Source organism: Ostrea edulis, chromosome 2 (assembly GCF_947568905.1).
Source record: "Ostrea edulis chromosome 2, xbOstEdul1.1, whole genome shotgun sequence".
Taxonomy (NCBI): domain Eukaryota; kingdom Metazoa; phylum Mollusca; class Bivalvia; order Ostreida; family Ostreidae; genus Ostrea; species Ostrea edulis.
Genome location: NC_079165.1, coordinates 20,165,397 through 20,187,720, shown reverse-complemented (window position 1 = coordinate 20,187,720; position 22,324 = coordinate 20,165,397). Strand labels below are relative to the sequence as shown.

Below are 22,324 nucleotides of genomic sequence, written 5' to 3'. Positions count from 1 at the left end.
CGGATGGAAACAGTGTTGAAAGCGGAAGTTTAGCCAGCATTCCAGACTCGCCAATTGGAGACCCAATTGCAACGTCGCCCCCAAAGAGATGCTTTGCCATCCAGCAAGACAATCGCATGCTGAGACATAGACAAAAAAAACCAAAAAAAAAAAAACCACACAATACGGTTACTGCTTATTAATTTCAAAGCATCAAAAACAAATTAAGGTAACGAATTGCAAGTGCTCCCTGACTCAACAAACCCAGATATTCTTGTTGGATTGGAAACATGGCTGAATGATACAATAAACACCAGGGAAATTTTTCCGCCATGCCTTGGGTATGACGTCATTAGAAGGGATAGGCCAGATGATCCACATGGAGATGTATGGGCTAGTAGCTGTAAGGACTGAACCATTTGTACACCAGCAAGGAATCTAAACTCATTGGTAACAATAGACCCGACCCCCCCCCCCCCCCGACCCCCCGATAGCACTGACTTTATTTTATCGTCCGCCAAACAAGCAGAACCCAAATTACTTGGACCCAATCATCCACGATATCCATTCCCTGCGAACATCGTACAAGAATAACATATTCCTCTTAGGTGGTGACTTCAATTTACCTGACATTGACTGGAACAACAGCAATATCAGTGGGATTCAATACTTCAGAGGTACCAACGAAACTTTCATCCACATGGCTACAGACCTAAATACTCAACAGGTAGCTCATAAACCTACTAAAGGAGACAACAGGTAGTTCATAAACCTACTACAGAAGACAACAGGAAGCTCATAAACCTACTACAGGAGACAACAGGAAGCTTATAAACCTACTAGTGGGGACAACAGGTAGCTCATAAACCTACTAGTGGAGACAACAGAAAGCTCATAAACCTACTAGAGGAGACAACAGGTAGCTCATAAACCTACTACAGGAGACAACAGGAAGCTCACAAACCTACTACAGGAGACAACAGGTAGCTCATAAACCTACTAGTGGAGACAACAGAAAGCTCATAAACCTACTAGAGGAGACAACAGGAAGCTCATAAACCTACTACAGGAGACAACAGGTAGCTCATAAACCTACTACAGGAGACAACAGAAAGCTCATAAACCTACTAGAGGAGACAACAGGAAGCTCATAAACCTACTAGAGGAGACAACAGAAAGCTCACAAACCTACTACAGGAGACAACAGGAAGCTCATAAACCTACTACAGAAGACAACAGGTATCTCATAAACCTACTAGAGGAGACAACAGGTAGCTCATAAACCTACTAGAGGAGACAACAGGAAGCTCATAACTCTACTAGAGGAGACAACATGAAGCTCATAAACCTACTAGAGGAGACAACAGGGAAATCAAAAACCTACTACAGGAGATAACAGGAAGCTCATAAACCTACTACAGGAGACAACAGGAAGCTCATAAACTTACTACAGGAGACAACAGGTAGCTCATAAACCTACTACAGGAGACAACAGAAAGCTCATAAACCTACTAGAGGAGACAACAGAAAGCTCATAAACCTACTAGAGGAGGCAACAGGAAGCTCATAAACCTACTAGAGGGGACAACAGGTAGTTCATAAACCTACTACAGGAGACAACAGAAAGCTCATAAACCTACTAGAGGAGACAACAGAAAGCTCATAAACCTACTAGAGGAGGCAACAAGAAGCTCATAAACCTACTAGAGGGGACAACAGGTAGTTCATAAACCTACTACTGGAGACAACAGGAAGCTCATAAACCTACTAGAAGAGACAACAGGTAGCTCATAAACCTACTAGAGGAGACAGCAGGTAGCCCATAAACCTACTAGAGGGGACAACAGGAAGCTCATTAACCTACTAGGAGAAAACATCGTAGACCTTATGTTCATGTCACACCCAAACCAATTTAATCGATGCAAGACCTTACCACGGAATGGTAACAGTGACCATGGCTTGTGTTAATCGACTTCGTACCCAGGTAAATTGTCTTAAATTCCAGCGTAAGAATTTATACTTGTGGAAGAAAGCAGACACGGAGGGAGTTAATGCACGTCTCTCGGGCTGCTGACATTTCAGAAAACACATTTCCCATACGTTGACAGCATGTGGGCCTATAGTAAGGAACTGATCATGGAGAATATCAGCAAATAAGTCCCAACCTAATAATCACTCGCCAGACACACCCATCCATGGATGAATACCCATTTAAGACGGCTGGGCAAAAGGAAAAAGAAAGCCTACACCAAATCACGGAAAGGAAAGAGACAGAAAGACAAAACAAAGCCCTGTTTCAGAGAGATATGAGGATTGACCATACATCCTGTATGGAAACACAATGAGTAATGGCCTGAAGGAAAACCCTGAGCAGTTTTGGCCCTTCATAAAACGCCGAAAACAGGACTCGGGACAGATAGTCTCCTTGAAATCGAAGGACGGTCTGCTTCACAATGACAGCCAGATTAAAGCTTCAATTTTGAACAACCAGTTTCAACCTGCAAATACCAAAGAGAACCTGTCCAATCATCAGTCAGACATCGGTCCCCATAAACATCCTACCATGCATCTCAGCATAGTACATGAGAGGGTAGTAAAGAAGTTATTCTGGAAAATAAAACCTCACAAGGCTACAGGACCTGATGATATACATTCCTTCATTCTTAAAGCTGCAGCAGGAACTCTCCCCCTACTTCATCCGACTATATCATATGTCATTAGACAGTGGGAAAATACCAAACGACTGGCACACAGCAAACACTATGCCAATATTCGAAAAGGGAGGAAAACACCTAGCCTCCAATAACTTAGTGTATATCTGTGTCATTAATATTGGTTGCTTGCTAGTAACACGCTTAAACACATTGTCCACATCACCATCACGGACCATTTCGACAGACAGAACATCCTATGTAATGAATGCAAGGTGAAGATAACGAACAGTGATCAATCTCATAGCTCCTATAAGCAATACAAAATAGATAGCTGGGCAATAACGGACCCCTAGACACGCCAGAGGTGGGATCAGGTGCCTAGGAGGAGTAAGCATCCCCTGTTGACCTGTCACACCCGCCGTGAGCCTTATATCCTGATCATGTAAACGGAGTTATCCGCAGTCAAAATCAGTGTGCCAAGAACGGCTTAACAATCGGTATGAAACACGTCAGACAGCATTTGACCCAGTGATAGGTTGTAATGCAAAACTAAATCGTTCTAACTACCATATAATTTGTGAAATGTTGACTTTAAACGAGAATGTCGAATCCCCTGCACCATCAACTTGTTTGGCAGTAACCTGCCTCGATTTAAAAACTTATCATACGCAGAACAAGCTCTTACGTATGGAATCAGTTGAACGATATAAACACCATATGCAGGTTTTAATGGACATAAATATGGGAAGTTGACGATGGAGAAGCTAATATCATACCGTTTATCGCAAAGTTAATTTGTTAGATTGCTTTTAATATCTATTTAATGTCACATCCATACACTTACACTCGGCTTTATTAAGAGAAAAAGAAACAAAATACTGACTAAATGACAAAACGATTGGTAGAGAGGACTTCTCGTACCAAGCATTTTGCATTTTATGCTGTTATCGACTGTCCAGGAACGAAAGATTGATTGATTTTATATTGTTTGACTTCCCTCTCGAAAATTGTTCACTCATATGGAGATGTCACTATTGCCGGTGAAGGGCTGCATAATTTAGGTCTATGTTCGGCACTTACTTATCGTGCCACACCTGCTGTGACACGGGGCCTCGGTTTTTGCTGTCTCATCCGAAGGACCACTCAAATGCTACCGAGGACCTACTCTAACCCGGATACCCACGGGGAAGAATAATTCAAGAATGTTATTGAGCATTTTCCCTCACCTTGACTTCCAGATCGTCAGTTACGTCAAAATTAACCTTACCAAAGTTGTTAAGGATTTTGGCAAACACTGAACCGTTAAAATACCATGCTGACTTGACCTCTTCATATTCGTTTAGTGTGAGATGAGTACCACATTAGGTTTGGTAACATTGTTCACGAATCTGCCTTTTCCCAACTGTTTCACTGCGGATTGTTTCCTCTTATTCTATTCTGGATTTGAACTCATCTTTGAGTGCTTTTAAACTCCGACCTAGGTAAAAAAAAAAAAACCCAGCTTGCCTCCCCATCAAAACTATGTACAGTACATGCACATGTTAGACCTGGTATAGGGACTTCACGATTCCAAGCCTTTGATCTAATTTAGTATGAAAATCCTTTAATGACTCAATGGTTTAGCTGATGTCTTCTGATAAGGCATTCCAGTCCCGCACGAATCTGGGACCGAAAGAGTGGCAAAAGACATATTTGCGGGTCCTCTGCTGCCAGATTGTGTTTCCACCACGTTATGATATCTCCAAGGGGCGGTTCTTCGGATGAGACTGCAAAAACCGAGGCCCCGTGTCACAGAAGGTGTGACACGATAAAGATCCCTCCCTGCTCGAAGGTCGTAAGCGCCGAGCATAGGCCTACATTTTGCAGCCTTTCACCAGTAATGGTGACGTCTCCATATAAGTGAAAAATTCTCGAGCGGGACGTTAAACAATATGCAATCAATCAATCAATCGTCGTGCTTGGAGGGAATTCCACTTCCACCTTTCCATCATTGCTGTTACACTTCCTGGATAACGGTTTTTGTAATCGCTGTAGACGAATCTGGCAGCTCTCCGTTGTACTGCTTCTAGGTCCTTAATGTGGTTGGCATGGTAAGGATCCCACACCGTCGATGCATATTCTAATCCTAGTCTTACGAATGTGCAGTAGGCATAACTTCCTGTCTGCATCTGTTGAGGTTTCGTTTCAGGAAGCCGAGGGTTCTGTTTGCCTTGCTGACAGTGTTATTGATATGCCTCGACCCGTGCAAGTCCTTACTAATTGTCGCCCCTAGATATTTTTCATATGGTACTATTTCTAGATTGTGTCCATGGAGAGTGCAATTGGTTTGCAATGGGTGACGCTTGTTGGTTATTCAGATGACCGTGCTTTTCTCTGGGTGGAAAGGCATTTGCCATTTTTGTTCCCATCTCTCCAGTGATGTTAGGTCCACTTGGAGTTCCGGATCGAATCTTGTGGTAAACTAGGCAGTTATCAGCAAACAGTCTTTCATCCGAGTTGGTGGCTTTTGAAAATCGTTAATACATGCTGTCAATTGAAAATATGCTGGAGTTCCTTATTGATAATATCTTCGTAGTCTTTGGTGATCAGGTCTTCCAACAGTCTATTGAAATTCCATGGGCACAGATTGTGCTCCTCTATTAATTGACCTGTTTTTATATTCTTATGAAGCAGAATTTATTCAAAAACTTCTACGGGAGAAGAAAAAATATCTTGTTGTGGCCTTCAATTCGACATTTAGATATATCGACGACGTTTTATCTATTAACAATGATAATTTGCATTCATATGTCGATTCGATATATCTCTGTGAGCTCGAAATAAAAGACACCACAGAGTCGTCCACTTCTGCTTCATACTTAGATATTTTATTGAAAGTAGATATTAACAGCAAACTGACAACTCAACTGTATGACAAACGGGATGATTTCAGTTTCTCCATCGTCAACTTCCCATATTTATGTAGCAATATTCCATTATTACCTGCATATGGTGTTTATGTCTCTCAACTGATTCGATACGCAAGAGCTTGTTCTGCGTATGGTCAATTTTGAAATCGAGGCAGGCTGCTGACAAACAAGTTGATGGTTCAGGGGTTTCAACAGTCTCGATTGAAGTCAGCATTTCGCAAATTCTATGGTCGTTATAACGATCTAGTTCGTCAATACAACCTATCATTGGGTCAAATGCTGTCTGGCGTGTTTCATACCGATTGTTAAGCCGTTCTTGGCACACTGATTTTGCCTACGGATAACTCCGTTTACCTGATTAGGATATAAGGCTCACGGCGGGTGTGACCGGTCGACAGGGGATGCTTACCCCTCCTAGGCACCTGATCCCACCTCTGGCGTGTCTAGGGGTCCGTGTTTGCCCAACTATCTATTTTGTATAGGAGCTATGAGATTGATCACTGTTCGTTATTTTCACCTTTGATTGGTAAAAATACAAGATTCATTTATGATTTTATTTCATACACCGAGTTACACAATATAGCAGGACTTTTAGGTATTTCGGATTTCAAAAATTTCGGTTGAGCATCACTGAAGAGACATTATTTGTCGAAATGCGCATCTGGTGCATCAAAATTGGTACTGTATACGTTTTATATTATTTAAGACCGGCGAACATTAAGTGGCAAGAAATGAAACGCGGCTGTTGTCAGGGCGATCCTGTTGCACCAACCTTTTTCTTCTCTGTGCTGAAATACTTGCAATTTTAATCAAGCAAAATAATAATATCAAAGCTGTTAAATGATACGGAACCCAAGTATGCTGATGATACATCCCTAACACGTGACGGTTCTGACAAGATTTCCCAGTATGCTGGTGATACATCCCTAACACGTGACGGTTCTGACAAGATTTCCCAGTATGCTGATGATACATCCCTAACACGTGACGGTTCTGACAAGATTTCCCAGTATGCTGATGATACATCCCTAACACGTGACGGTTCTGACAAGATTTCCCAGTATGCTGGTGATACATCCCTAACACGTGACGGTTCTGACAAGATTTCCCAGTATGCTGATGATACATCCCTAACACGTGACGGTTCTGACAAGATTTCCCAGTATGCTGGTGATACATCCCTAACACGTGACGGTTCTGACAAGATTTCCCAGTATGCTGATGATACATCCCTAACACGTGACGGTTCTGACAAGATTTCCCAGTATGCTGGTGATACATCCCTAACACGTGACGGTTCTGACAAGATTTCCCAGTATGCTGATGATACATCCCTAACACGTGACGGTTCTGAAAAATTTCATGCTGCTCTTGACACATTAGACTTCTTTGGTAAACTATCTGGTTTAAAAGTAAATTGCTCCAAAACAAAAATTATATGAATTGGATCTGAACAAATCCTGCTGAAGGTTTCCACCCTGCAAGATGAAAGCTGGATTGGGGATCTACTACTTTTACTCTGCTAGGTGTAAATTTTTCAGTTGTTCTTGAGGAAAATTCTTATTTAAATTATAATTTACATATTTCAAAACGCTATGCACTGATTCAGTAATTGAAGAGACGTGTTTTAACCCCTAATAGCTAGGATCATAAGCAAAAGCATTGATTTCACCAAAACATTGAAGTCATCCTATCATCGCCAAACGTCACCATCAAAAGTAAATGTGGAACCACGCTTCCGTTTTCCGAAATGTGGTATTTTAACGATATCGGTTTTATTTTTGCATGGCGATATTCAAAATATCCGATATCAATTCCTTCCTGGGCGTTCTTATCAGCTGTGACCAAATTAAAGTTGACAGTGTAAAACGGGAAAGTTAAAGATAATTCAAACTTTATAAAAGAATTCGCGGGGAAACAAAGGTGACATGAACTACATGTCAGCTGATTAAGGCGTGCCAATAGTACTGTACATGTTTGTGAGGCAATGTACATTGACTTCATCAGTTCATGTATGTAAAAGTTTGGAATTACGGGGCGTCGGAAAGTCTATCATTGCATGTAGGGAGACGAATTGGAAAGGGATCTTGATATTATTATTTCTTTTTGTCATTAACCTGATGACACAGTATGGAATAAAATGAATTGATTTTGTGTTTTTCTTTACATTGCATGCAAAACGGCACTGATCACATTGATATATTTTAACACGGCACTGATCACATTGATATATTTTAACACGGCACTGATCACATTGATATGTTTTAACAAATATTGAAGAAAAGGTATCAAAACATTAATTGTTGTGAAGTTGAAAGGACACAGTTCTTGGTTCTTTCTGTCGATTGAACGGTTAGGAAATTTGAAATGAATAGGTTTATTTGTCCATAAAAATGGGGGGTGATCAACATGGTATTTTCCACAATGTATATATATTTACAAAGTGTACATAATGAAAATATTTCTTCGTCTTTAAAAATCTTAAAATGAATGATTATATAATTTAATAAAGGGCATTTAATTTATGTTGATTATCATAAACTATTTGCTTGGAAAAATTATTATTATAGGTGTATATGTGCCGTATTTAACAGTATTTTGTTTGATGTTAAAAACTATACCAAAGTTTTGTCAGTATGATAAACTTTGAAGATCGCATTGTTATTTAACGTCCCTCGCGAGATTTTTTCACTCATACGGAGACGTCACTATTCCTGGTGAAGGGCTGCAAAATTTACGCCTATGCTCGGCGCTTACGGCCATGGAGCAGGGGGAGGGTAGGGGGTCTTTATTGTGTCACAAATGCTGTGACATGGGGTCTAAAATAATACGATTTGACAATTTCGATAAATTATAAACGGGCATTAAAGGATTTCTGGTCTACTGACTACAAGAAAATGATTATTTTTTTTTTAGTGCATATTGGCATAATCATGTTATTCGTTTGACATGTTTGGTTTATACGTGTTAACTATTGACTTTTTAAAATCATTCTATTTATTCCGTTTATAAAAGCAAAAATCATTCATTGACATTTACGGAATAAATGCTATATATAAGTACGTAGAATACATGCTAACAGAGTCGACCACTTCTGCTTCATACTTAGATATTTTATTGAAAGTAGATATTAACGGCAAACTAACAACTCAACTTTATGACAAACTGGATGATTTCAGCTTCTCCGTCGTCAACTTCCCATATTTATGTAGCAATATTCCATTATCACCTGCATATGATGTTTATATATATCTCAACTGATTCGATACGCAAGAGCTTGTTCTGCGTATGGTCAGTTTTTAAATCGAGGCATGCTGCTGACAAACAAGTTGATGATAATGGGGTTTCAACAGTGTCTACTGAAGCCAGCATTTCGCAAACTGTATGATGGTTATGCCAATACAACTTATAATGCATTGGGTCAAATGCTGTCCGATTGTTAGACCGTTTGTAGCACGCCGATTTTTACTATGGATAACTCTGTTTACCTGATCAAGATAGAGGGCTCACTGGTCAACGGGATACTTACTCCTCCTAGGCATCTGATCCCACCTCTAGTGTGTCCAGATGTCTGTGTTTGCCCAGCTATCTATTTTGTATTACTTATGGGATTATGAGATTGATCACTGTTTGTTATCTTCACCTTTCATATACACGTATATTTTTCAATGTCTATCTAATGCTGGAATATATATATGTATCTTATAAAGGCAATCTATCTTAATTTAACTTAAATTTTAACACTAGGATTGCTTTTGTTGACCACAGAAAAAGGGGCCGAATTCAATACAGCTATGTCACCTCATCCTATACGGAATACTCAGAATCCGGCTTGGACAAATTATATACCACTGTTGAATAAACATTAACTTTACAATCACCATACACAACCTTATTACCATTTATTGATTCAGAAGCATATAGATTTGAAGACAACAATGGTAGGACTTGGGCCAATTTTAATTATTCATCACGAGTTTTCCTTTAGCTGTTTAAGATTTCTGCAATAAAAGTTTCTCCCGGACACGTGTTACAATTGTACATTTCTTATTATATAGGCCTAGGAAGCAACCAATGTCCTCGTAATTTAGTTGCAGTTTGATCCATCAAAATTCCCCCAGTGAATGACCGTTCTGTAGCTGTCCGTATTTAAACAAGGATAACTAACACTACACAATGGTCAATGAATCTCTTTCGCATTGTATATTCTTTAGTTAACAAACCATAAAACATACCAGTTCAAATACATTTTGTATTATTGCATAATAAAGCAGAAAGGCCACATACAGAAATACTGTGCAGTCAAGTATCAAAATGTAATTGCCAATTATACCTAAACAAAATACCGACAAAGGAAATTAGAGCTGATCGTATTTGTTAAATAACCATTTAAATTATCTTTAACAATTCAAACATTACCTACAATACTGCATGTCTGATTATCTTTTTTTTTTCCATGTACATTGTAAGATTAAACAATTGTTTAAACCCCTGAGAAGGAGAGCAATTAGTTAACATGTAAAATAGATATTGCCCTTACATGTAATCAGTGCACTAAGAATTTACAGTACTGTTCACATTGGTTATAAAAAGGGAAGAAAAATTCTAATTCTTTATTTTTCTATCTACTTGAGCTTTTCAATTTTTTCCCGGATGCTAGCTTCACTTGCTCCAACCACTTCATCTAACTGGAAAAAAAAATTAAAATTCCATCACTACATTTAAAATTCAATAATATCTACATATAAAGTTATCGCAATTCACCTTTGAATTAGAACGCTTTACCCGATATAGTATTGCGTTGTGTGACGACACAATTGAATGAGACGATTGAACAATTTGAATGACATGTTTGATGTAATACAACAAGAGTTTTCATTGGCCGATTACAGCCCGCCCACTTTCTCGAGCGGAGTCAGTGCAGCTGGAGAAATGTACATAACTCTCTGAAAAGATCCACCCCTTATAAAAACCTTCGATTTACGGGTCACAAAAAAGCTGCGGACGATTGAGGCCTGAAATCGGTGTATTCTTGTGTTGTTGTCTCATAAACTCAATATAAAAACATCTTAACATATTTTCATACTATATACTTGTGTCCAAACATACCTTCAAATTTTCATTAAAGCCACACACGGCCCGAAAACTCGCAGCCTCAAATGATTGCGTTTGTTGACGTAGCCATGTTAGGTAGCCGGTCAATTCAAACTCTTGCTATTGGTATCTATTCATAAAATCGGTTGTATGTTATGTATTCGCTCTTCATTTATTATCAACACGAATAATTGATAGAAATTAAAACATTTTTGTACCAGTTTTTGTAAAGGTAAAATAAGCTCTTGATTAACGAAAATGCTACATAAGCCTAATAAATGGAGACCGGCCGGCGCGGCCGCTCATGACTAATGAAAGCCGCATTGCCTTGAGTTTAGCTATTTGAATAATTATCATTTAATGGGACTGGGGTGGTATATTATCTAAACTATTTAGCTAAAATATTTGTGGGGTATTAGTATACATCTAGACGCTATTGTGCTAGTATGGAAATGAACCGAGATTCGAATTGACTGGCTACCTAACATGGCTACGTCTACGAATGAAATCATCAAAAGCTGTGATCGAGTTTTGGGGCTTTAATAAATATTTGAAGGTATGTTTGGACACAAGTATAGTAGGAAAATATGTTAGGAATTTTTTTGATACTAAAGTTATGAGGCAACAACACAAGAATACAACCTTTTCTCTTTCTTCCTTTGAAGTTTTTTTTCATCTAGCATCTGGCTGTCATGTTTTCAAATGCTGACTACTCCCGTATAAGGGAATTTTGGGCGGACTTATACATATGGACCAATGAGAGTGTCTGTTGCATTTCTCAATTGTATTACAAACAGATTCAATTGTGTCGTCACACAACGCAATACTATATCGGACAAATCGTTCTAATTCAAAGGTGAATTGCGATAAACATGACCTTTGTTGTAGTCTATCCACTACATGTGTCTTAAATTAAGAACAGTAGATAGTACTCAGTCATATTTAATGACAGGATTGGTCTGGTCACATGAGAACTAAATAGAGTTTTAGATAGGTGCATCTTGAAAGACAATTCACAAGTTTCAAGATGCATCCGAGTTATTTTTTTTTTTTTAGAGAACTCTTGTGCAAAGTTACTGCACAAAATAATTAGTTTACATGCAAGGTGGGATAAAACGCAGTATTAAGTCTTCCCCGGAAGACATGTGTCGCCTGCTAGTTCATTCTATATGTAATATATCACGTATAATGTTGAAAAAGTAAATTATTGAAATGGTTTTTGTCACTAAACAGGAAGTTGATAAGCGACAGATTCGAAAATGTCTTTTTTTGCTATAAAAAATTCTAAGTCCCGGCAAACAGGAAGTTGATAAGCGACAGATTCGAAAATGTCTTACACAATACAGTTGGCCACAGTGATGCTCTGTGCCAAATATCAGGAAGTTGTCCCATGTGGTTCTTGAGAAAACTGTGACAGAAATTTTTTGTGACGTCGACGACGCCAGACGACGGATAGTGATCCCTATATGTCGCCACTGCGTAACGCAGGCGACACAATAAAAACTTCAATCGAAAAGGTGATTTGAAAAGCACACTTGATCTTTCAGCTTAAATAAGCACTGTATGAAGCTTAAGGTGTTTATAAGGGTGGATCTGTAGCTCTCTGTTCCATCACAATATTTTTTCAAAGAGCTACAGTTCTGCAGCTAATATTTCACCCATTCAATGCATGCCACTTATCCTAATTAAAATTACATCCCTTAATCAGCTCATATAGTTCACTACATGATGATCTAACAACATCCTGTTCAAAGAACGGATATTTTCTAAGGATATGTCGTTGCTGTTCATTGATAAAGGAGTTTTCTCAGCATACATTCCATGTTAATCTTAAGTTTGTTTGTTTTACATCCCCTTGAGAATTTTTCACCCATATTGAGATGTCACCAGCTGTAGGTGAAGTACCACAAATATAGATTTGTGCTTAAAGTTCAGGGGCCCATTTTACAAAACAACCTACGACAGAGTCGCAAGTCTTAAATTTCATTACACTGTTATTACTTTGAGTGAATGAAGTAAAACTTTTCTGAGGCTTAGTCTTCAATATTTAAAAAAAATATTTTGCATTTGAAGTGAATGATCTTATAATAAATTGGAAAATTCCAGTATGTAAAGTTGGTTGTAAGTCGTAAGTTCTTTTGTAAAACGCGCCCCAGGCCCCAGGATCATGAAACATTTCAAGCTTAAGTCAAAATCTGAATATTGTGATGAAATGATTGAGAAGTCAATCATTCCAAAATAAATTTGCTATTCAATATTGTTTCATTGAATTTCTAGTGTCTGCAAATTAAGAGTTTCAGTTCAAAAGTAATAAACATCTTACAGGTGATTGAAATTTTGACTTAAGTCTGAGTTTGTTACATGATCCTGGGGCCAGGACTGTAGCAGTAAGTTATGTGACAGACTTTTGATTTACTGCCAGAACTCTGTTATATTATGGATTTACACACAGCCATCTGTCCTCTTTTTTTGAGGAGTGTATTGGAAATTTTTTAAAAGCGGTTAAATAACAAACTTGAGGAATGAATGAACCATGACTACTGGATTGTGGAAATCGATCTCTGTGGACGATTAGTTTTCCGTCATCCATTCAGGAATAACATAGGACACTTATAGTAGTTAGTTTACAGTTATATACAAAAGAGCTGAACGTGTAAACAAAAAGTTAAAAACACAGATTTATATTGTTTAAATTTTTGAATTCAGCCATGTTATGATGGATAAAACAAGATTATTCATTTGTCTCTGGTTTCCAGAATGTGATCCTCAATGTGATGTCATGAGATGTTAGTGTAAATTGTATGCAATAATTAATTGGTCATTGACTGTACAGCACTGGGTGGGTATAGCATATTATAAGCTAACTTTAGCCTTAGACTCGGCATGCTCAGATGAGTCAGATATAAACTAACTTAATTAGGCTCAAAAGGAAATAAATATAAGCTAACTTGAGCCTTAGGCTCAGATTAACTAAATATAAGCTAACTTGAGCCTTAGGCTCATATTAACTAAATATAAGCTAACTTGAGCCTTAGGCTCAGATTAACTAAATATAAGCTAAATTGAGCCTTAGGCTCAGATGATCTAAATATAAGCATGAGAAATATCACTTACACTATGCATGCAAATGAAATATTTTTTTGAAAAACTTTACCAATAGATTCTTAAAAATAATTCATACTAACCTTGTTTCCTGCTTTGTAAAAGAAAAATGTTGGCATTGCTGAAATACCACAGTCTTCAGCAGTTTCCTAGAAGAAAAAAAATTGCTTCAGTCTCTCAAGTAAACTTATATATTTAAGGTAGCTTATTACACTAAAGCTTATACTCTGTATGACATCACGTCACAAGATGGCGATTTAATGTTTTGTGAAATTATTTGTATCGATCGATTTCATTGTCTAGCATCGTAGCTCAGTGGTTAAAGCATTAGGCTGGTGAACCACAGATCTCACGTTAAATCCCCCAGAATCTTTTGTTCATATGTGTTGAAATAATTTTTTTTTAAATCGTGTTTTTATCAAAATTTGTATATTTTTTTTGCCTTTTTGGCATATATACTTAATGTATATCTTCATATCTTTTATAATTAAATCAATTCATACTGATTTGAGAAACTATTTTTGGGTGTAGTGAGCCACCATAAGTTGGATCTGTACTCAACCTTAAAGAGACCCAATCATAAAAAAAAAAATTGCCTTTACGAGATACATATATTCTAGTAATAGTAAATAAAAATTAGAAAAATAAGTGTTAACATGTTATTTGATTTTTTTTCATTTAAATAGTGCCTAAGAATTAGGTAAGAAGCCCTTGCACACATAATCAATTGAATGATTGAAAATGTACATGTCTTTCATTTGGCACTCAATAACTTAAAGTTTCTAATATCAGCACAAAATGATTTATTTTGGATAGAAAATACAAGAATGCAGATTTTGAAAAATTCATTATACAAGACTGGAGGATTTCAACTGAGGGTCTACGGGTTAGTAACCTAGTAACCTTTATCCAATGAGCTATGGTGATATACAAATAAATCGATTGCTACAAATATTTCACAAATCAGAGAGAGATAAAAAAGATAAAAGTGTGAAAATTAGTTCAGATGACAACAGATTCCACAGACTTTCAATCAGAAAAGTTCAGTTGAACTTTGGCTCTGGTGAACTTAAGGTGGGTCGATCCTCATGTGACTTATCAATATTAATGTTTAAAAGTGCAAAATCTGTATTAAGTTCCATTCAATATAGTTAAATTTAATCAATAACCAAAGAAAATATGTATGTTGCCACATTTTTAAAGATGTCAGACATAAAAAAATGAAAGTTTATGTTAAAATCAGAAAATCACACATTTTCGTTATACAGAATAATTAAAATAGATAAAAACTTGTTGAAATGACAAATCTTAAATGTCAACAGTTAAAAAAAAAAGTTAATTCATAAATATGTATAAATTAATTGTGGATATTAGGGAAATCATGTATGACAGACATACAGTAGAAGAAATACCAGCATAGGAGTTTTGCCCTTGACATTTTTTTAATTACAAAAAATTGATTATCTATGAAAAATATAAACTTTTTCAAAATCAATAGTTTACCAATTATTTAATTTATGCAGTGAATAAAATTCCTCTGAAAGATATATTTCTATCATGCGCAAAGTTTAATTTGATGAAGATTTTTGCAAAAACCTATGACATCATACGAGGATCGATTAACCTTAAGAAAAACGATAACTTTTTCCGAAAATGATGGTCAGATGCAGCATCCGAATCATAGTGCAGATGCTTGTACCATATCAAATCCAGATATTCAATTGTAATTTTGATTAATAATCTCTTCAAAAGTAAAATGAGAAAAATACAAATTGTAGTGAAATGGCTGACGACCATTTTGATTTGAATGACTACTAGTACATTGTATATGAGTTGAATTACATGTATGTCACCTCATGAAAATTAAAGTCAGCACAGAGACAAATGGTCCTAAGGGGATCCGGGTTAGAATAGCTCCTCTGTACCCCTTGGTTGTTGTAAGAGGTGATTAAATGGGGCAGTCCTTCGGATGAGATCACAAAAACCGCGAGGCCACATGTCACAGCAGATGTGGCACAATAAAGATCCCTCCCTGCTCAAAGGTTGGTAAGTGCCGAGCATAGGCCTAAATTTTGCAGCCCTTCACCGGCGACGTCTCCATATGAGTGAAATATTCTCGAGAGGGATGTTAAACAACATCCATTCAAAGACAAATGACAGACAAAACTTTGCTCAGAGAAGTTAAATGTGGGTTACAAATCAATATATGCAACTCACCGAATTTTCATCCACATCCACCTTGATGAAATTGACACCAGAAAATTCCTTTTCCATTTCCTGTAATATCAAACAGATTCAATATCAAATTAGTATGAAGACGCCAAGAACACTGGCTTCATTTAGAGACTGTAGTTTTTAAAAGTTGCAACTTTTGATGGTCTTATATTTTTTTTGTTAGTTTCAGACTTCAACTCAGTACATGTAGCCTTATGACAGAAAATTAACTGCTCAAGATGAAAAAGGCCCCAAAAATAGACTTCTACTTACTTCAATTTTAGGAGCAATCATTCTGCAAGGACCACACCATGTTGCATAGAAATCAACCACAGTTAATTTGTCCTCTTTAATGACAGCGTCGAAGTCTGCCTGAAATGGGAAATTACGAAACATGTTAGAAACTCCCAAAACAACATTTCAAAGAAAAAATAGTAGCTTCATTCTCATTTGTGTTGCAAATAACTTCAGGGCACATCTAGGAATTGAAGTTGGGGGGTGGGGGTTGCAACTTCACAATAAAATTAGTAGTCATGCACCTGCTACACAACAGAGTCTAGTTTCCTGGAATTAACCAATAAATTGAAGATGTCTGTAAGCAGTGCTTACCCTGTAACAAACCATGATTGGGAACCACCTCAAATGATGGAAATACCATCAACACAATGGTCACGGATATCCGCTGATTTTTGTGGTGCATTCTCAACAGGAGAGTATGTATTAGTCAAGATTGATGACCATTCCAGATACCCATTGGTAGAGATGCCAAGATCTACTGCAGCAAAGTCGGTAATACCAGTGATAAACTAAATCTTCTCGCTGTATTGAATACCAGAAGGGTTAAAGACAGTCAACGGTCCACCATTCCAAAGCCATGAGTTCAGCAAATCTCAGAGTATCATGGTTTCAAGCATAGAAGGGTCACACCATTATGGCCGAAGGCTAATGGTGAAGCTGAATGGTTCATGTGGGCACTAGAAAAAGCTATCAAAAAAGCCATTATAGAATTCAAAAACTGGAAACAGGAAATGTGTACGTTTCTGAGAAATGATCAGGCCACGCCCTATAGCACTACTAGTCTGCAGCAGACTCCTAGGTCGTAAAATGAGGACAAAACTATCTTAAGTGGTGGAAAAGACAGACAAACATACCGATGTGTACAAGAACAATAGACAAGCCAATGAAAAACAAGAGGTACTGTGAGCAATGCTCACTAAGAATACCCCCCACTTACCCCAATCTCCCAAAGGGTGTTGGTAATAGGTAAAACTTCAGTATTATGATCCAAAAGGTATCTAGGAACACAGCATCTCCATGCGATGAAAAAAGCCGTTTAAAGAATTTAAATGGAAACCATATTGCTACTTTGATGTCCAGTGTGCGTGACCTTTGACCTTTTGACCCCAAAATCGATAGGGAACATCTTCATCCCATGGGTAGTCCATATGTATGATATGGTGACTGTAGGTGGAAAGGATAACGCTTTAGAGCCCGGAAACCATATTGCTACTTCGATGTCCAGTGCGCTTGACCTTTGGACCCTAAAATCGATAGGGAACATCTTCATCCCATGGGTAGTCCATATATATGATATGGTGACGGTAGGTGGAAAGGATAATTCTTTAGAGCCCGGAAACAATTGCGTCTACAGACGGACGGACAGACAGACGGACAACCCGATTCCAGTATACCCCCCCCCCTCCCCACAACTTGTTGCGGGGGTATAAAAATGAAATACTATGCAGAACAAAGAATCCTTGTTGAAAGAAGGTAACATTTGTATTGGTGAAGATTCCAAAGGAAACAAACTTTCAACTCTATTCAACACCACACCTTATATATATCATTGCAGAAGGAGAAGGTCATGCGGTAACAGGAAATTCGTTGCAATTCAAGAAAGACAGTCAATTTGAAAGTTGATCAGGATGTTCTGAAGGATTTTGAGAAGCGAGAGGAAGAGGTTGAAGTAATCGAATTTCCTGATGTACCAAATGTTTCGGAAAGGTTACTGTAAGCCAGAAATCCAAACCCCAACTGTTCACAAAAGGCCATCATGTTTTGTGAAAATGCCAGAGCACTTGAAAATAGGGCTGAAACAATTAATCGCGGTTCACTCGAACCGCGATTCACGGCATTCGGTTCAATATCTTCAAATTTCGATCGGTTTATGTTTACATTTTTTCCCGGAAATAAAGAATTCAACACGGATTTGGTTTTTTACCTTACAATTTATTACAACAAAAATGGCGGACGCTAACTCGGGAATCGTGATTAAAAACTCCGGCAAATCTAAGGTCCCCTGTTTGGAAGCATTTTGGTATTAAAGAAAACGGAACTGTGGCAGTATGTAGAATTTGTTTCACAGAAATAAATTACCAATGCTCTTGGATATTTTATAGCATGTGATATAATAAAGACCATATTCCGTTGTTGAAAACGATGATTTTCAGGGGGGAAATGAAATAAAAACATGAAAGTTGTGTATTTTTTATTGTTTATTAGAGTTTTTGACAACTATTGAATTGAATCGAAAATAATCGAATCGTGGCCTAAGAATCAATTGAACCGAACCGTGAGGTACCTGAATCGTTTCAGACCTACTTGAAAAACTATGTGCTTTCCTAGGAATTCATTGGATGTATTTGTGCATGAAATGGATGACTATATATATGTAACTTTATTTACATGTTATGCTTACTTAGTTATTCTAGTCATATAATACATTTATATCGGGTGTTTGGAATCTCATAAAAACTCATTTGTACAGTGTAAAGACAGCTATTAAAATCAGCTGAATTCTAATATTTTTAATATCTGATCTAGCTGCAGAACTGTAGCTCTCTGAAAAAATATTTTGACATAACAGAGCTACCCCTTATAAAAACCTTCGATTTACGGCGCACAAAAAGCTGTGTATTTTTCAGTTGCTGTCTCATAAATTTAATATCAAAAAATTCTTAACATATTTTCCTACTATACTTGTGTCTAAACATACCTTCAAATATTCATTAAAGCCCCATACGACCTGAAAACTCCCAGCTTCAAATGATTTCGTTTGTTGACGTAGCCGGTCAATTCGTACCCTGTTGTTGTTGGTGTCTATTCCTAAAATTCTTTATATGTTATGTATTCACTCTACATTTATTATCAATACGAATAATTTATAGAAATTAAAAAAATAAAGTTTTTCTAAAGGTAAAATAAGCTCTTGATTCATGAAAATGTTACTAAAGTCCTTAACACTTGTGTGGCAGGGATGGAGACCGGACCAGACTAATGAAAGCCGCATTGCCGTGAGTTTAGCTATTTGAATAATTATTATTTAAAGGCACTGGGATGATATATTATTTAAAATATTTAGCTAAAATGTTTGTAGGGATATTAGTTCACATCTAGACGTTATTGTGCTAGTATGGAAATTAACCAGGATTCGAATTGACCGGCCACCTAACATGGCTACGTCAACAAATGAAATCATTTGAAGCTGGGAGTTTTCAGGTCGTATGGGGCTTTAATGAATATTTGAGGTATGTTTAGACACAAGTATAGTAGGAAAATATGTTAAGAATTTTTTTATATTAGATTTATGAGACAGTAACTCAAGAATACAACGATATAAAGCCTCAACCATGCGCAGCTTTTTGTGCGCCGTAAATCGAAGGTTTTTATAAGGGGTGGCTCTGTAGCTCTCTGTAATGTCAAAATATTCTTTCAGAGAGCTACAGTTCTGCAGCTATATCTGATCATGTTCATGTCATTTTTTTTTTCTCTCTCTCTAAAAAAAAAAGTAAGCAATATCCGGAAATTTATTATCTGTTTACTTTCGGTTTTGTTTTTAGACAACGTCCTAGATAAATGTGTTCAACATGTGCTGGTCACGCCGGTGTTGTCAATAAAAAGGACATTACAGAGCCTACGTTCATTTTCATAAGCCCACACTTCGATGACGTAATTTGAAAAGTAAAAAATATTTTAAATTCAACTCCAATTTAATTTGATGCATCTATACTATAGGCCTAGGCCAATCACTAAATGGCGCCAAAATAAACACCGATGTATCGTCGACCGCCCTATTTTGGTGACTGAACAGAATCGGTGACCTTTTGTTTACGTGTTCGCGTTGTCGTTTCCGGTTGTAGATTGCGCCATCAATTTCGCCGTAGTGTTTGCAAACATACACAGAACACGTCTTCAACTTCCCCCCGAAAATTAACTACTAGAAGGAGAGTATGCAAACAATCAACACGAGCACCCCAAAAATAAGCCCATTTACTTATTACTTTTTCAAGCAAACCTTCAAATCAATATAAAGTATACCAAAAGTCTACAATTCTACACTATGTTATTTTATTCATTGACGTTTAGTTGCACATTCCTCCTGTATATACGTTTTTAAAAATCAGTTACAAACTTGTGGTAAACTTCTATCAACAAATGTTTTTTGTTACAAAAATATGTTCAATTACCATTAACTACTTTAAAGGTAGGTGTATTATTTATTTATTTAATCCAAGTGATTAATGAGAAAATCGCGGTTTATCACTAAGGACGGTCACCGAAACTGGTCAGTCAACTATACTTGATATGTTTCCGGTCAGATGGACCATCGGCCCGGCATTTTTCATGTCGCATGGTAACAAAGTAATATGCCTAATTTTAGTCTACGTAGAGTAAAGTATAAGTAGGCTTAAAGTACCAAATTTTGCATTGTAACGTTAAAAAAAATAGCAAAACTTTTTATTTAGATTTACCCGGAGTAACTTCATACATTTGCGCGGATACGGGATAGGCTAGACCTATCCTCACGGTTATATTGGATTTGGAAATATCGGATTAATCAAACGTGTAGGTGTCTAACAATCAAACAATCATGAAAATTCAAATTCTGCTTACCTTAGTATTTACTGTTTTCACCATTTTAATTCAAACAACGTCCTAAAAACACCAAGGGACTTCTAAAGTTAAGTTTGATATTTATATCGCTAAATCGATAACGACGGCTGCTTGTGCGCAAGGTTACAAATATTGAGTCATTTCCGGTAAACAGTATTATAGAAATCAAAGTACTGAAAGTATTTAAAGAATGCATTAAATAATATTACGGAAGGGGGGATACTTCTTAGTAAACTTGATGACGTAGAATTTAAATCGTCATGATCAAATTTGGGAAGTTTCTAGTATACCGGTCCCCAGAAGCACGCGACTGTACATGAACAGTTATTTCCCTTGCTAAGCGGAATGTAAACACGCCGCCATTTGCATTTCGCCTCGGATGCTGAGCAATGAAAATCGTGCGATAAAAATAAAAGCCCGACGGCGTTTGAGTATACTAAGCGGGGGCTTGAGGGCGGCAGCCCCTGACAAGTCAAATGTAGTTAAAATTGTCTTACCATCTATAAGCTGTTGTTTGCATTAATCAGATCGAGGGGTTGAAGAACTAGTCGTTGTTTGGCAATCAAGGGTTACGAAGTAAGGTTGGGTACGAGTATCGAGGGGGTCATATACAGATTTAATGAGTTCTAGAAATTTAAGGAATGAATCTTGGCAGTCTGTAAGATATTTTTTTCGGATGCAGTACTGACCAAAATAAGTATCGTACAGAGATTTAACTGTGCTGCTGACCGGTAATGACTTTTTTAATGCACGCCAAGTAGATTCTATAGTATTGGTGTGTGCCCCAAGTTTATAATTATAGTTGTACCGGGCTGTATCTTGATTTTTATTATTTCAAGCAAAGTTTCTCGTGTTCGATCTACCACTGTTGTAAACAAGCACCTTTTCGTCTCCCTTTCAGTGCCTCCAAAAACCCAGAAACACCGTCCACTTTCCGTCCCTTGTGAAATTTTCTTTTACCAAATTTCGTCAATTTCAAAAAAAAAAAAAATCCCACTCCTCCTATTTTTTCTGAATTCTTCTCTTAAATATGCATGCACTTCTCTGGAATAATTATACCAATCAACAACAGTTTGACTTGCAATTTCAAGTTCGTGTCTCACGAAACTTTTACTAGCTTTGTATACCCAGAAATATGTTATTAACAGAACTTTTTCCAGCGTTAATTTGTGCTTTTCAAACCAGCTACCAGTCCTGATGGAAATTTTGGTTAGAGCATCTCCATATAAATCCGTCGCTTGATTATGACGAATCCTTTAATCCAAATTTCCCGTTGCCACAGCTGCCACAGATTTTGCCGTCCAAATTTATCAAAACTGATAATCCTAGTGAATCAGCTCTCTTGCATCAGCACAAATTAAAAAAATTCACTTTTAGAGGCATTTTCATCGCAAATCAGCTGTTCAGTTTGTTTACATCAACACCAGTGACGTCGTATCATACACATATTCATGAGAATTACGTATACAAAGCGCACGT

At 37.2% G+C, this 22,324-nt stretch overlaps 1 protein-coding gene across 1 annotated transcript; it reads right to left on the bottom strand.

Annotated features, from left to right (window-relative positions):
- Positions 1 to 9,780: 9,780 nt before the first annotated feature.
- On the bottom strand, positions 9,781 to 21,128 carry LOC125667580 (thioredoxin-like). The gene is made up of 5 exons (XM_048901135.2): positions 20,846 to 21,128; positions 16,226 to 16,324; positions 15,956 to 16,015; positions 13,822 to 13,887; positions 9,781 to 10,230 (listed from the first exon to the last, which is right to left on the bottom strand). The coding sequence occupies exons 1-5, from the start codon at positions 20,867 to 20,869 to the stop codon at positions 10,168 to 10,170; spliced, it is 312 nt and encodes a 103-aa protein (XP_048757092.1). The 5' UTR covers positions 20,870 to 21,128; the 3' UTR covers positions 9,781 to 10,167.
- Positions 21,129 to 22,324: the final 1,196 nt, after the last annotated feature.